This window comes from Lepus europaeus, chromosome 9, assembly GCF_033115175.1.
Source record: "Lepus europaeus isolate LE1 chromosome 9, mLepTim1.pri, whole genome shotgun sequence".
NCBI lineage: Eukaryota > Metazoa > Chordata > Mammalia > Lagomorpha > Leporidae > Lepus > Lepus europaeus.
Window position 1 is genome coordinate 19,160,809 of NC_084835.1, and position 15,841 is coordinate 19,176,649.

At 49.0% G+C, this 15,841-nt stretch overlaps 1 protein-coding gene and 1 long non-coding RNA gene across 4 annotated transcripts in view; one reads left to right on the top strand and one right to left on the bottom strand.

Moving 5' to 3' along the window:
* MYRIP (myosin VIIA and Rab interacting protein) overlaps positions 1–15,841 on the bottom strand; it is a 250,095-nt gene that overhangs the window by 4,922 nt on the left and 229,332 nt on the right. For 2 of the 3 annotated variants that reach the window (XM_062200661.1, XM_062200663.1), the window contains 2 exons: positions 10,391–10,585; positions 2,931–3,092 (listed from right to left, as the gene is read on the bottom strand). In XM_062200661.1, the coding sequence (XP_062056645.1) occupies positions 2,931–3,092; positions 10,391–10,585 (357 nt within the window). The remainder of the gene's footprint in view (positions 1–2,930; positions 3,093–10,390; positions 10,586–15,841) is intronic. The other variant, XM_062200662.1, reaches the window with a different exon arrangement.
* Positions 1,430–4,868, top strand: LOC133766861 (uncharacterized). The gene is made up of 3 exons (XR_009866774.1): positions 1,430–3,086; positions 3,434–3,488; positions 4,320–4,868. It is a non-coding gene; the product is annotated as an uncharacterized LOC133766861 (long non-coding RNA).

Below are 15,841 nucleotides of genomic sequence, written 5' to 3' on the forward strand. Positions count from 1 at the left end.
TGCACATCACAGCACCCTAAGCATAGTCCCCAGGAGTGGTCTTAAGTCCCAAAGGAAACCTCCAAGTTGGTAGAATCCTTAGAAAATCATCTAATAGGAGAACACAGTTTGGCATTTCTGTCCTCAGAGGGACTCCGTTACCAGTCTGCAAAAACCCCGTCTCGGAGACCTGGGGGGGGGGGGGGGGCGGGGTGGACAGGCCACAGGGAGCTGGTGGCTTTGTTCTCTGGCAGCAGCAGGCAACGTGAGGTCCCAGAGGTCCTAGCACTGGACGATCTGCAATGCTGAAGGCAGAGCCAGCAACCTCCTGTTAGGGACTCAGCCAAGGGCATGCATGCCAACACACATCTCAGGAAACCACGCAGCACGGCACCGTTAGTGACACAGGATGTGAGGTAGGACTTGCAATGAAGTCTTGACTTTACCACTTTCTAGCTGTGTGACCATGAACACTGAGGACTGGAGCCTCAGTTTCCCCAGAAATATAAAGGGAAAGACCAACTAGTCACCACCTATGGTTGCTAACACTGTAGATAGAAGAATGGGCTCAAGCATTGAGCACGATTCCTGGCACAAAGTAAGGTTTGCTGAACATGGAGGACTATTATAACATCACTATAATATTTAAAATGAAAAATCAATAGGCTCATTTAAAAAAAACAGAAAATGGAATTTGGGACTAAAAACTTAGAAGCAGAAGTAGTTACGCAGTTAAATCTTCTCAGATACCCATAAAAATTATTACACTCTGCCCCATCATTTGAGAATTCTTTTGCTACACAATATACTGGAAAGCAAGTGACTCCATTCTTTATGGGATAACTTCGACAGTAAGTTCATCGTATCCTAGGTGACAGAAAGATGCTGTCCATCCCTCCTTGCTGAGAACGAACAGTCCATGGGACCCTCTGTCTGGGAACTGGGAACGGCTGTGTCAACCCTAACCCCACTGGAGTAGAAGAGAGGCACCTGCTCATTCTCAAGAGTAGTTAGTTAGTGATACCAATGGTTACTGGGATTGTTTTTATAATTTAAAATAAAAATCATAGTCTAAAAATAAGGATCACCTAAGAGGTGATTTCTAGTGGCCACAGTTTTCCCTGAGATGCAGTACTGAGATTCAGGGTCTGTACCTAAATCAGTTAACCAGGGGTCTATACCGAACTGATTTTTTTTTTTTTTTTTTTTTGACAGGCAGAGTGGACAGTGAGAGAGAGAGACAGAGAGAAAGGTCTTCCTTTTTGCTGTTGGTTCACCCTCCAATGGCCGCCGCGGTAGGCGCGCTGCAGCCGGCGCACCGCGCTAATCCGATGGCAGGAGCCAGGTGCTTCTCCTGGTCTCCCATGGGGTGCAGGGCCCAAGCACTTGGGCCATCCTCCACTGCACTCCTGGGCCACAGCAGAGAGCTGGCCTGGAAGAGGGGCAACCGGGACAGGATCGGTGCCCCGACAGGGACTAGAACCCGGTGTGCCCGCGCCGCAAGGCGGAGGATTAGCCTAGTGAGCCGCAGCGCCGGCCTGAACTGATTCTTTTTTTTTTTTTTAATTGGCCGAGGCCCTGCACCAGGCATGGGAGGAGCACCGTGCCCCTCCCCTTCGGGGGTCTCCGAGTCAGTGTACATGGACAGGTGAGGAGCAGGACGAGGACTTCTGATGGTTTCCCAGCTCCAACCGGCTCTCCTGGTCTGGCTCTCCCAGATGAGGAATGCCCTGCCAGTGTTCCCAGGCAGCAGCTCCTCAGCCTGCTGCCGGCTCAGGCCCTCATACAGCCAGCCGTGGGAGACTCTGGCCGCGTGGACACAGTACTCCCGGCCCGAGCTTCTGACAGCACTGTCCACCAGTCTCCGCCCTCGGAGACGATGGTCAGCGGCTCCCCCAGTCACAGAGACAGCTCGGCCTGCCTGCCTTCCGGGAAGCTGCCCAGGGCCACAGCTGCGGCCTTGCTCTTCTTGTGACCAGGGCAGCTCCCAGGACAAGAGCAGGCCCCTGAACTGATTCTGTAGAGATGGGTGTTTCTCAGACCTGAGTAACACAGGGGCCCTTTGAAAGAAATGGTCCAGGGTTCCTGAGAGTAAGTCTGCAGACCCACTTTGCAAATTAGTTATTAGATTATTCTGACCATACAATCAAAGGCCAGGTGGACATCCATGACAACCTCACAGGCATTTTACAGACTGTGAAGTTAGACCATGAAGATCAGTTCTGAAATAGCCATATCAAAATCCTGCCTGGGGCCAGCACTGTGATGTAGTGGGTAAAGCTGCTGCCTGCATCCCATATGGGTGCCGGTTCGAGTCCTGGCTGCTCCATTTCCAATCCAGCTCTCTGCTGTGGCCTGGGAAAGCAGTAGAAGATGGCCCAAGTCCTTGGGCCCCTGAACCCGCATGGAGACCTGGAAGAAGCTCCTGGGGCGTGAACCAGCAGATGGAAGACTTCTCTCTCTGCCTTCCTCTCCTCCTCTCTCTCTGTAATTCTTCCAAATAAATAAATATATATATATATTTTTTTAAATCCTGCCTGCCCCTCGTGCAAAATATTGGTCTGAGAAGTCTGTGCTTCCACCTGAAATCCTTCATTCATCCCATTTTTTTTTGTATGCCACATCTGTGTCAGGTGCTGTTTGAGGCACTGGAGTCACTGTGTTAAGCTGGATAGCTTTTAGCTCTTATGATAATTTTAGTCTAATAGGTAATTATCAGAATGAAAAGGATCAGGGAAGGGTGGTCTTGGGGATACCAGAACCTACACGGAGAGCATTAGGGAGGGAAGACTATACTTTCAAACAGTGATTTAGTGGAGTCTTGCTCCTAAAAGGACCATACTCAGGCAACCTCACTGGAGATGACAGTGAGCTTGAAATGATTCTTGTGGGAGAGGAGGCTCCCTCTGTTGCACTGCAGGTCCCCCGCGGAGTTAGAGGAGCGTTCTCACCTGGAGCTCAGCATGGTGCACCTGGGCTGCAGCCGTGGCCACCTGGTCCTCCAGCTCCGCCAGCTCCGTCTCGTCAGTGCCACTGTGGATGCAGCGCGCGGCGTCTTCCAGCTCGCTTAGCTGGCCTTCCAGCCCGTACACAGTGCCTGCTGCCAGGTAGACCTGCAGAGAGAACACGGCCTTGAGGCTGAGCTCCGGGGGTCTGGGACTGAAGGGGCCCTTCTGAGAGGGCCCAGGGATTCAGGAGAATAAGAGAACTGGGTGGGATCTCTGGGGGAAAGATGGGAACGCCCACTTAGAAACATTCTTCTCACTGAAATAGTAGCATGAGATCTTGCCACCCATCTGTCAGCCGCACCCCAACTTTCCTGCAATAGAAAGCAATTTTAATAAATTGGATAAAACAATACAAAACACACAGTAGTGGCTGTGCATTGACCTGTGGTGTGTAAGAACTAAAGAAGAAACAAAGACAGAAACTCACAATGGGTTTTTTACCCTAGCAAAACTTTTGGATGGCATTCAGGAATTGAGAAAAACTCAGAAAACATCAAAGAGGTGAGATTAACTTAAAATAATTAAAACTTCTGAACAAGTTAATTACTTCCTTGTGTGCTTGAGATGGGGGTAAACGAATTAAAATGAACAGGAAATTTGCTTAGGAAAATACATTATTTCTTAAAACAGAGTATGATGTTGGAGCCACTGCCTGCTGTGCCAGCATCGCATGTGGGCACTGGTTTGTGTCCCAACTGTTCCACTTCCAATCCAGCTCCCTGCTCATGGCCTGGGAAAAGCCCAAATAGATGGGCTCCTGCTACCCACATGGGAAACCTGGAAGAAGCTCATGGCTCCAGGCTTTGGGCTAGCCTGGTGCTGGCCATTGTTGCATCTGGAGAGTAAACCAGCAAATGGAAGATGTGTCTCTCTAGGTAGCACTGACTCAATTTTTTTTTTCAGAGTTTAATGTTGAGAGAAGCCTGTCAAATTTTCCTGTCAATTAGGACAATTTTTTTTTTGAGAGATATTGGAACTTATCTCACATTGATTGTCTTACCTGTTTTGCTAAGGGAAAACAAGTGTTTTGACTTAATAAGTTTATAAGGAGGTTCTCTTAAAAGTGAGCAAACAAAGTAAAATCAGGAGGATAATTCAGACTGAGGGATGCTGGCCAGAGTGAATGGGACAGATGTTTCCTCAGCCTGTTCAACACTGGGATAAAACCACCCACCACATGAGCAATGAGACCTGGATTGAGTTCCAGACTCCCAGCTGCAGCCTTGGCCTGGCTCCAAGACAATGTGGGGATTTGGGAATGAACCAGAGGGTGGCCACTCAATCTATTGCTCTCCATTTTTGTGATAAATAAGTATAAATGTTCTGATCTAGGTATATACACAGATACCAGAATTGGGGACAAGCCAGGTGTTTCTGCACACAGCTTGTGGGCACTCTCTGCACTGAGAACCCGGAGACGCTCCTACTCATCAATTCCTTGGCATGATCCACTCATCTGCATTAAAAATTGCCAGTTTTATAAAACATTTTTAAGTGGGGCAAAGGCAGGGGCAGGTTTGATGAAAGCGTATTTGTGCACCATCACCAGGCGTGATTAGCTGAGCTGTGCAAGCTTCCAGCAGTGACTGATGCCACGGATGTCTCCCCCAGTGATTGGCCACTTGGGGGCCATGTTTCAGCTGGCTTTTGTTTTACATTTCTTTGTCATATGCTGACTGTGAGAGACCTGTTCCTGAAAGACCTTCCCAATTTACTCTTTGTTTTCAAAAGAAGAAATGGTTTTTTACGGTTTTTCATAAGAAAAATACAATGACTATCTCAAAGGTATCTGAGTGGAGAAATTCCTGAAAAAAAAAAAAAAGTTATCTCTTAAAAATTTTGAAGCTGAGATGCAATGACTTTGAACAGCCCTTGTCTCGATTGTTGAGGAACATTTTTGTTTTGAAATAAAATTGTTGAACTCTACTTAGTATAGAATTGGTCTTCTGTGTATCAAGGTAATCAAAAATAGATCTTAGTGGAGAATGGGAATGGGAGGAGGAGGGGTGGGGGAGGGCGGGTATGGTGGGAAGAATCACAGTATTCCTAAAGTTGTACTTACAAAATGCAGGCAGTCTGTATTCCTTAAATAAAAGGTTTCTTTGGGGGAAAAATAAATAAAATAATAAATAAAAAGGAAAAATTTGAAGTTGATAAATGTCCCTTCAGAGCAGAAGAAACGCTGAGGGGAAGAAAGTGGGGGTGAGAGGGAAGGTGAGAGAGGGACAGCGAGAGGAGAAAGCCAGGACAGTTTGCAGTTTATTATGCTTTGCTTATACTTTTCCCTATATACTTAAAACAAAAGGTAAATTTATTTTAATAACGCAATTTGGAATATGAACTCAGCTTGTATAGTTTATATAAACTCAGGGTTCATACAGCATAACAAACTTTGGAATTAATACGGGACTTAAATGACTAAGTCAAGTGTGGTGGCAATGGTTATATACACTTGACTCAGCTCTTTGAACCTTCAATCTACCAGAACCATACAAAACTTGGCCTCTTGAACCCTGGGAATGTGTCGACATAACTGCTGTTGTATCTTCAGCCTGGTCGGTCATCTGCTTATGTTTCTGCTTTTTCTGCCAAGACAAAGCAGTATGACATCGCTCCAAGCCCTCAGGAAGGCCAAACTGTTCGTCTTTCACTTTGTGTTCTCCAAAGTCTGCTTTCCTGGCACCAGGGGGAAGGCGAGAATCAGTGGCTCGGCACTGACACCAGCTGAACAGGAGCTTAGGGCCAAAGTGATGGTGCCTAAGGACCAGAGGAGGGTGGTGGTGCTGATGGCATCATGGATTCACTGAGCCCGGGACCGAGCCAATGTTTTGATGTGTCTGATGCTCATGGAAACCACTGAGTGTCGGTATCACACTAACGACTATGTGAAGGGTGACAGCCTTTTATGTCCTAGGAAGCATTGGTGACTTTCCCAGATCGAGCAGCTGCAAAATGGTGGAAGCTGGAAGTGAGCTCAGCAGGGCTGACAGCAGGCCCTTGGCTTCATCCTCCCTGCCCTCTGAGGCTATGATACAGCTGTGGTTTGGATACAGGTTCATGTCTGGGCAGCGTGGTCTTCAGTGTGGTGTTGAGCTGGTGGAATCTTTGAGAGGTGGGGTCCAGTGGAACATAATTAGGTCTTGGGGTTCCACTCTCATGAGTGGATCAGTGCTGGTCTTGGGACTCACAGGAGTGGATTAGTTCCCACTAGAATGAGTTCTTAGAAAAGACTGAGCCTGGCCCCCTGCTCCGCTCCGCTCCTGCTCACGTACAGGCCCTCTCTGCCTGCAGCCAGATCCCCTTCGGCTTCTCTGCCGTGCTGTGATCCAGACAGGGAGGTCTCGCCAGAACACGGGCACCATGCTGTCTGGATCTTCCAGCTGCCATACATCTTGAGCCAAAAAAACTTCTCTTTCTAAAGTACCCAACCTTTGGTATTTTGTTACAGCGATACAAAATGGACTAAGACAGATGTTCGGTCTTCGTTGGCATACTTTGGCATTTTATGTTCCATTTTTTAACATTAAAGGTACTAGAATTATCATGGTGATAGATGGATATGATATTTGCTCTGTTGCTAGCTTAAGTAACAGAACTTAACACACTCTATGATGACAGTGCGTTTCTCGCTTTATCAAAAATAACCCATTTACAAACCAAATCAGCCAGATTTGCCTGGTTAGGTGAGGCCCACTTTTGGTGGGTACTATGAGGGCCATATATGAGTCCTTTGCCAGTGCCCATCACTGGCTTCAACCTCACCAGGCTTTTCTCAGAGTGGTTCAAGAGATGAGGTGTTTTTATTAAGGAAAGACTTGGAGGTCAAACTCCCTAGTAGAAGGAGCATCATGGAGCTGACTTTACTGCAGGAATCCTCAGTGGGCGTAACGTGCCAATAGAGAAAGAATATGCACTTGGCCCAGCTTGAATTGACCCTAGCACATCTCCTTGGACTTGGCTTCCACAAAATATATTTCTGGGGACTAAGGTAAGACAGTAACAGGTAGTGTTTCTCTAAGGGCAGAGAACCACTGAGGAGCCCTCACTACCTCCACGGGCCCTGTGGTGCCACATCTTTTCCACTGCAGTGGGGGTTGTGCAAGAGCCTCAAGAGGGAGGACCAGCATCCTCTGCTCAGTCCCAGACTGAGTCAGTCAGACAGACCTGGGCTCCCTGTAGGGCAGTCCAGCTGTGCCTGCTACCACTGGGTGAGTCCTACATGGGCCATACCAGACAGAACCAATGGGGAATACTTCTGTGATCAGGGATCTTGGGTTATCCCAGTTGCCTCCGGTATTCAGCAAAGATGAAAATGAGGTATGTCCTCAGATTGGGGCAGCAAAGGAGAGAGAGCTGACTTAGCCTTCCCACTCACAACCCTGCAAAAATCCACAAGGAGGCTCTCCCCACCGTTCTCACGGCAGGCTAGTGCTCTGTTCACCCTGTGAATCCATCATGAACCCTCCTCTGGCCTGCTTTGTTCCCTGCGAGGGCGCCCTGGCTGGCTGGGAGGAGTACTTCTTTGCCTGTTCTCTACCTGCGTGGGCACCCCGGAGCTGGCTGCAGCCCTGCTTGTGTTGAGAGCTCTGAGTATAGGTCCTCTTTCAGGATTCCAGTCCTTCCTGGCTCTGGTCACACTGCCCAGCCCTGGTAATAACCGCCTCCCACTGCTTCTCTCTGGCCCCTCTTAACCTGACCAACAGTCCCTTTATGAACCTCTCCTTTCCCAGCCCAACTGCAGCAGGTACAACAGAACTCTTCTCAGCGAGAGCATACAATACCCAGAGACACAGATACTCAGTTGGAGGAATTGAGTCCCATTGTGCTTGGCTGGGATCAGTGCAAGGTGGTCCCTGCTTCCTGCCTTGAGGGCAGAGCAGAGCCAATTTCATAGAGCTAACACCAGACCACAGATGAATGGTGCCCGAATTGCCAGACTAAGAGAATTCAAAAATCCCCATGCCCCCTCCCCAGTGAAGAGAGTCAGCATGGGAGTTTATGGAAACAGGCAATTGCATAAACAAATATGCTATTTCTGTTGCACCTGATGTAGCTCTGAAAACTTCAGAAGCCTTTTTAAAGGTGAACAGTCTCCTTTCAGAGACCTGGTTTATGGTAGCCAATGTTTAGCAGGTGCGCGTCGGGCTGCCATTTCTATTTCCAACCGTCCCTGCTTCCCCAGCACAAAGGCCAATGGCAGCCAAGGACTGAAGGAGCGCTCTTTTCAACACAGATGACAAAGCCATGATTTCATTAAGGCAGCTGTGCCCGGAGGCCCGTTTAAGAACCTGGCCTTCTCCTGCTGCTCGACTGAATTCCGTCGCGAAAGAGCACAGCGCAATGATGTGCCCACAGCTCTGTGATCTGGCAAATTAAAGGCATGAAGAAGAGAGTCATCCAAACCCATGGAATTCAAAAGAACACAGGGGGAGCTGCTTCTGCTGTGAAATCTGAAAAGCCAGAGGAGGACCGGGATGGGGAGGGATTTAACCCTTTGTGAGCAGGAGAGATGCTAGACAGGGAAGTAGTCAACTCTAAACCCCACCTTTCAGCCTTGTGTTCCTATGGGGGCTTCTGACATTTTGAATCAGGGAGTAAGTGGGTGTGTTTGAAATTCAGAGTGTTAATGAAGCCAAGGGAAAAAACCTAACATGCCATGACAGGACCTTACAGAATGAAAAGTCACACAAGGCCATTGCATTTCCTCCAAGGAACATGTGGAAAAATGCAAAGCACAATGTCTTAAGTATGCTGTGAGAATTGACAACTGCTATTTAAATCTGGATAATCCACACATGGTTTTTTTTGATGCTGTGCATTATAAAAATGCATTCCTTTCATGGTGGACCATTTCTCTGACTTTGTCAGTTCTGTGTGGCCAGGACACTGGCACAGAAAGAACTGTGTACAGATTCAGTCTTCAATATATGTCAACAGGACTGTGTTAGGACTTGGATAATGACACGACTGTCACAATCCAAGAAAAATATCTAACACATTTGAGTATTTACTTTGTGACAACCATTGTGCTAAATATATTATTTCCAAAGAAGAGATGTAAATTTAAATATGCTTGATATTAGGTCTTTTCCTCTTGATCAGCCAGCTCCACCAGCCCTGGCCTCCTCCTCGGTGGAGAGGGTGGGAGAAAGGTCAGAATAGAGTGGGGGATTGATGGCAGAGTCTAGGGTCTAAATGTGGCCAGGAGGTAATGCAGGAGGATCTTATGAGTTCCCAGAGTCCTTGGACAATTCTGGGGTGGGGTGTGGAGGCCCCAGGAGGAAGGCAGTGGGCTTCCTGCTGCCAATGACACATGGAAGCCAGAGTATTTCATTGGAAACAGACAAAAACTGGATGACTGTGCTGGGATCTTGAGTGAGGGAAGCAGGACAGGCCAGTTATAGGAGCCTAAGTTCTTTGGGCAACTACCTCATTCTCTGTGGTGGTATTGGCCGTGTTCTGCCTGGACCCCCTTGGATCTCATACTTTCGACATACTCCCACTGACAAAGACGCAGAGCTTGGCCAAACTTTAGTCAGGCTCTGAACCTTCTAGCACTTCCTTGGAACATCCAGTTTTAGCACAGACCCTGCTGGGTTGGTTTAGCCAGAACCGCCATCCCCCACATCGGATCAGGTTCCTCACTCCCCACCTTCCCCGACGTGTCGTCCCATTCCCCTGGCCTGTCTTCAGCGAGAGTCCTCCTCACCCCACGTTTCTCCATACTAAGTTTCCATCCAGACTCCCACCCTGCTCCTTGGTCCCACATTCCCCTTGCCTGTGCAGAATGTTCAGTTCAGCCCAGTCTCTCCCTCTGCAGACCCTGTTGCAGTGGTCCCTATACCCATCACAGTGGTTCCGAAGAAACCCTTCCTTACTGTGGCTTTAACAAGTATCACTGAATAATTTTCTTCTCTAACACCCTCCCCGCTCCCCCAACCCGCCAAGCTTTAATGCGCCTTAGTTCCCAATGGCACAGATCCATGCACAGGACTGCCTTGGAGCTCTTGAGACATCTGCCTGCTGCAAGACTGAAGCACCTACTGGCTGTGGGCAGGGGCTTTACCTAGGGTCAGGCCAACTCCGAGCTGCACCTTATCCTGTAGAGCTCTCTGCAGGCCTGGCTACTCTTTGATGCACTTCCTCTATTTTCACCATTCCTTTACCAGCTTCTCCTGGGAGCCCTTCCCTAATCAGTCATTGCGTGTGCATCCTCACTGTATGGGCCTGTTTGCTTCTGGGGAACCCGCCCCGAGACCCTTCCCGAAAATGTACTTGCCAGGGTGGTACGGTACCGGAGTGTGTGTGTGTGTGTGTGTGTTTGTGCACCTGCACTCACTGTGATGAGCTTCAGCTTCAACAGCTTCTGCCTTGCACATGGTCACCGAGACAGGGTAACTCACGTTCTCTTCCAGGGAAGTCAGCTGCTCATCCAGTCGCACTTGGTCTGTCCCGAGAGGAAACGTGTCCTTCTCTCTGTCAGGAGGGGCGGGCGGGGACTCCCAGGGCCCTGCAGACTCTGCTATGAGCTCCTCTGTGGCGTTGATGACTTTGAGGACTTCTGTGGAGATGTTGCAGAGAGAAACAGCAGAATACTTCTGTTTGGTCCAATGACAGAAGGGGACAGAAGACAAGAACAGCACATTAACAACGACGTGGGTAGTCTACATCGTCATGAGATTGATTTTGTAATAACACACACAAGAATCAACATGCTGAAGCAATGAGAAGGTAAACTCTACACAGCCTACGGAGCTCAGCGGAGGCTGGATTGGGCTGGGCCTAGCTCCTGTGACTGGAAAGGAATGATTTTAGATGCTTAGGGAGGAGGGAAGGAAGAAGAGATCATGTGTCCACCACTAATCGTTTAATATCCACTGCCTTGTTCGCTGGACAGTCTACTTCCTCGGTGTAACTACAGTCACAGCATCTGTCAAACCACATCCACAAATGGCCCAGAGGAATTGGATCAGCTGATCTTTAGCTCTTCATCTAGTTACGGGAACCTGGCCAAGTTACTTCCTGTTTCTGGCACTCAGTTTAGTTACCTGTGCAGTGAGAGTACTGGACTGAGGGTCCCAGGCAATGTCTTGCTAATCTCAAGCCATTTCTGCCTTGCTTTCCTCCACCACGAAGGTGAACACAAATATGCTGTTTTCCAGCCTCCCTTGCAGCTATGGCAGTCATGTGACATGGTTCTAACCAGTGAGCCTGAAGGGAAAGCCTCTGGAGCTTCCAGAAAAGCTTCTGGTTTCCTAATCAGGAGAACAAACAGATCTGATGCCCACCTCCCACCCCCATCCTCCCACATACTTGTTCGCTCCCTGAATCTGCAGCTTGCAAGCCAACAAGGGTGAGGGCAGGCACCAAACAGCCAAGTAAGACAGAGCGCAAAGAATAAAAGAGCTTGGCCCCGAGAGCAGGGGGTTAGGGGAGCTACTGGAGGTCACTGCTTGCTTCTGGACCTCTTGGTGCATAATACAAACCACCTATTGAAGCCACTTGGCCAGGCTCTCTGCTGTTTGTGGCTGAACATGTTCCTAACTGACACGGGTCTCTTCCAGCTTTTATATTCATGGCTCAAAACTGTGCTCAATCCAGGTCTAGGCCAAGGGCATCAAGAGAGCAGAGGCAGTTTAACAAGAAAGAATTGTCACATCTTTAAGTTCATCTGAACACACAGCACTAGGCAGTAGTTGGAGACGTATGCTATTTGGTACTGAGGGTTTCTTCTAAAAATAATTTTGTTTATCCTATCACAAGGGCCACAAATTCCAAGTCAGATATGACCCAGAGACCGGTTTGGCAAGTCAGATGTTTCAACAGTATCTGGAATTTGAATGCCTTTGGTAAGACATGTCTACCTAGTTTATCTATCATCACCAAAATGGTCATAACTACTGCTTGGTTTTATTTGTTCCCCTAGTTGTAGTCCACTCAGGTTTTGTCTCACTAGAGGAGGTTTTCCATAACCTCCCCACTTCTCTAGAGAGAATATCAAAGGAGCTAAGTGATGAGGGGCCGACTGAGTCCACAGTCTAGAAGCTTCCATGCTCAGGCACACGGTCTCATGCCTGTGAATTCATCTTAGGGCTGGAACCCACGTGCCCAGAGGGCTCCCCTCTAGCTCGTCTGTTCCACAACCACTGCCTGATTCATCCAAGACTCACGTTCCTTCTGATTTAAGGGACTCTGCTACCCCCAACATTGGGTCTCAGTGTCAGGGGAATGGGACAAGCCAAGGCGATACAGATCCACCAGAACATGGGCCATGTTCAGGAGACCAGCCAGGGTCAACGCTTTACCTAAAACCCACAGAGCTGTCACCCTCACTGTCTGTAACTTGTGGCAGCATCTGCAGCAGAATTGGACTCAAAATGGTTTTGGCAAGAACCAGCTGCACTGTTTGCTGAAGTCCGTTTTAGAGAAGTCAACAGGGTATCTAAGAAAGATTTATGGGCCAGCACTGTGGCATAGTGGGTAAAGCTGCTGCCTGCAGTGCCAGCATCTCATATGGGCGCCAGTTCTAGTCCCAGCTGCTCCACTTCCAATCCAGCTCTTTGCTATGGCCTGGGAAAGCAGTAGAAGATGGCCCAAGTCCGAGGGCCCCTGCATCCATGTGGGAGACCCGGAAGAAGCTCCCGGCTCTTGACTTCGGATCGGCGCAGCGCCGGCTGTTGCGGCCATTTGGGGAGTGAACCAGCGGATGGAAGATTTTCTCTCTCTCTCATTCTCCCTCCCTCCCTCTTTGTAACTCTGCCTTTCAAATACATAAACCTTTAAAATAATTTGTTACCCTCCTCTTAGTATATAAAATATGTATTTAGAAAATTGCTACCTATTTAGTAGATAAAAACATATGATTAAGGGGTTCAAAGAAAAAACATTGAAACTACAGCATGATGGATAGGAAAGTGTGGAAACTGACACAAATTTCTCAAATACTCCGGGGTCATGAATGGGCCAGTGTCATTCATGAGTAGGAAGTGAGGGACACTAAACAGAAGAAGTAAACTGTATCCCGACTCCAGATGAAGACAGCATCAAAGGGCTGGCAGTCCCCCTTCCATTCCACACACAGCCTTGTCTACCCACCGGTGGCAGGGGCAAGCTGGAAGCCAAACTCTGCCCAGAGCTGTGTGTGTGGTTGTTCTGAGGGCGGTGGGAGGCCCTCTGTGAGCTGGGTACTTCCCAGGTCTCTACAGTCCCCAGCCGTCACTCTACATATTCATTCAGGGCCTGTGGTGTGGAGGCTCTCGCTTCATGTTCAGGGGCAACCCAGTGAACGAGACAGATGAAGTCCCCGGCCTCCCAGGCTGCCTTTCACTCTACCCAGCCACTTGACACACTGGCATACTGTGCAGGCATCAGCATTTGCACAAGTCAAGAGTGAGGAGTCCCTGACAGCTGGTCTGATGACTGTACCACAGCTTTAACTACAAATCTGTGGTCTGGTTAAAAACCCTGGAGTGCTGGGGCCGGCATGGTAGCAGAGCAGGTTAAACCACACACAGCCTACGGCACCCACATCCCATAGGAGCGCCTGTTCAAGTCCTGACTGCTCCACTTCTAATCCAGCTCCCTGCTAATGCACCTGGGAAAGCAGCAGAACATAGCTGAACTGCCTGGGTCCCTGCACCCAACTGGGAGACATGGAAGAAGGCCCTGGCTCCTGGCCTCAGATAAGCCCCACTTTGGCCAATGTGGCCATATGAGGAGTAAACCAGCAGGTGGAAGATCCATCTCTCTCTCTCTCTGTCTCTGCCCCGGCCCCACCACAGGTAACACTGCCTTTCAAATAAATAAAGCAAACAAACAAAAAGCTGGGACTAGTGCAGAAAGGATTTAGCCTCCAGCTGGGGGGAAATGACTGGGAAAAAATTATATATGAAAACTAGATTTTGTTCTGCAATGGGAAATGCAAACTGGAACCCACCAGACATTATCCAAAAACCTAGGAAAGAGCTGTTTGTGGACGAGGGGTGAAGATAGTCAGTGCACCTGTTGGAAATCAAGATAATTATGATTTAATTGGCTGTAGGGCCTCCCTGATCCTTCCAGCACTCACTGGCGTAGTCAGACATCAGATTTCTTACAGCGTTAACACTGCTTGTTATGTCAATGCCCTGTTCCCTGCCCAGCCCAGAGTGAAGAGTAGAAAACACCTTCTCCAACTTTGTTTTTTTCACAAAAGCTATCTTTAGCACTGGGTAGGGTTTTGTTCAGATGAAAAGCCAGTGGAGATTCAGAGGTGGCTGGCAGGGAGCCCCAGACGTGGGAGAAATGAAAAGCCAAAGGATCCTTTTTCCTTCTCATTGCAGGATTAAGCTGAACGGTGCAGAGCCGTTGGGAAGCTGAGGGGGAGCGCTCTGCTGTGGTCTCCAGCATCTCTCCAGGTACTAATCACAAGATACATCAAAGGAGGGGTTCATGGTAGCAGATAAGCAGAGGTCAGAGTGCTGAGACAGGAAAAGAGGCTGTCACAGAATTGCAAGTTTGGCTGCAGAGATACTTGGCGACAAGGGACCCACGGATCACGGAAAGAAAATGGCCAGTAAACCTGTGTAACAAAACTGAATCATACAGTGATCAAGGAAGTATGAATTAAACAACAAATTCATCAAGTACCAGATACATGGATGGTTCTCTTTAAGAATGCCAAGTCTGAGCCGGCACCGTGGCTCAACAGGCTAATCCTCCACCTAGCGGCGCCAGCACACTGGGTTCTAGTCCCGGTCGGGGCGCTGGATTCTGTCCCGGCTGCCCCTCTTCCACGCCAGCTCTCTGCCTTGGCCCGGGAGTGCAGTGGAGGATGGCCCAAGTGCTTGGGCCCTGCACCCCATGGGAAACCAGCAGAAGCACCTGGCTCCTGCCTTCGGATCAGCGTGGTGTGCCGGCCGTAGCGGCCATTGGAGGGTGAACCAATGGCAAAAGGAAGACCTTTCTCTCTGTCTCTCTCTCTCACTGTCCACTCTGCCTGCAAAAAAAAAAAAAAAAAAAAAAAAAGAATGCCAAGTCTGTGCCAATAGCCTTAGCTCAGGAAGGGCGCTGGGCACAAGGGGGCTTTACAAGGTTCACGGAGGGGCAGGTGCTGTGGCATAGTCGACTAAACCTCTGCCAGTGGTGCTGGCATGCCATATGGGCGCTAGTTCTTGTCCTGATTGCTGCACTTCTGATCCAGCTCTCTGCTATGGTCTGGGAAGGCAGTGGAAGATGCACCTGTGTGGGAGACCCAGAAGAAGCTCCTAGCTTTGGATTGGCTCAACTCCAGCCATTGTGGCCATTTGGGGAGTGAACCAGTGGATAGAAGAACTCTCTCTGCCTCTCAAATACATTAAAAACTTCAGGCAGAAATAGAATGAAAGATTATGTACATTTCCCACTGTTTGAAACCCTCTTGAAGCCCGAGTTGCTGATCTACCAAGGGATGCGTTTGCTCTGATGCATCCACACTTTGGGTCTCCCCTCTGAGAGCCCAAGGGTCACAGTGCCAGGGGGAACACGAAATCCCTAAGGTTAGCTCTACAACCACCGGTGCTGAAACAAACAGTCCACTCCACCACTTGAGGTACAGAGGGGCTGAGAAGCCCCTGGTGGTCAAAGTCCCCAACAGACCAGTGTGCAGAGGGACAGCAAGGTCACCTGCTTGGGCACCCTCGGTCACCGTGCAGCTTTCTCCATCACTCATCAGCCAAGGGGTGACACGAGCATCAAACCTGATGAAGACTCAGGTTTCCAGCCCGACTCGTCCCTGACAATAGGGCTGAAACAGGCTTTTAAGAAAGCAGTTTACCACTCCAAGGTTGGGGCCCACCACAGTGGCTGTGTCACTGCACTCAAGAAAGAAGATGGCC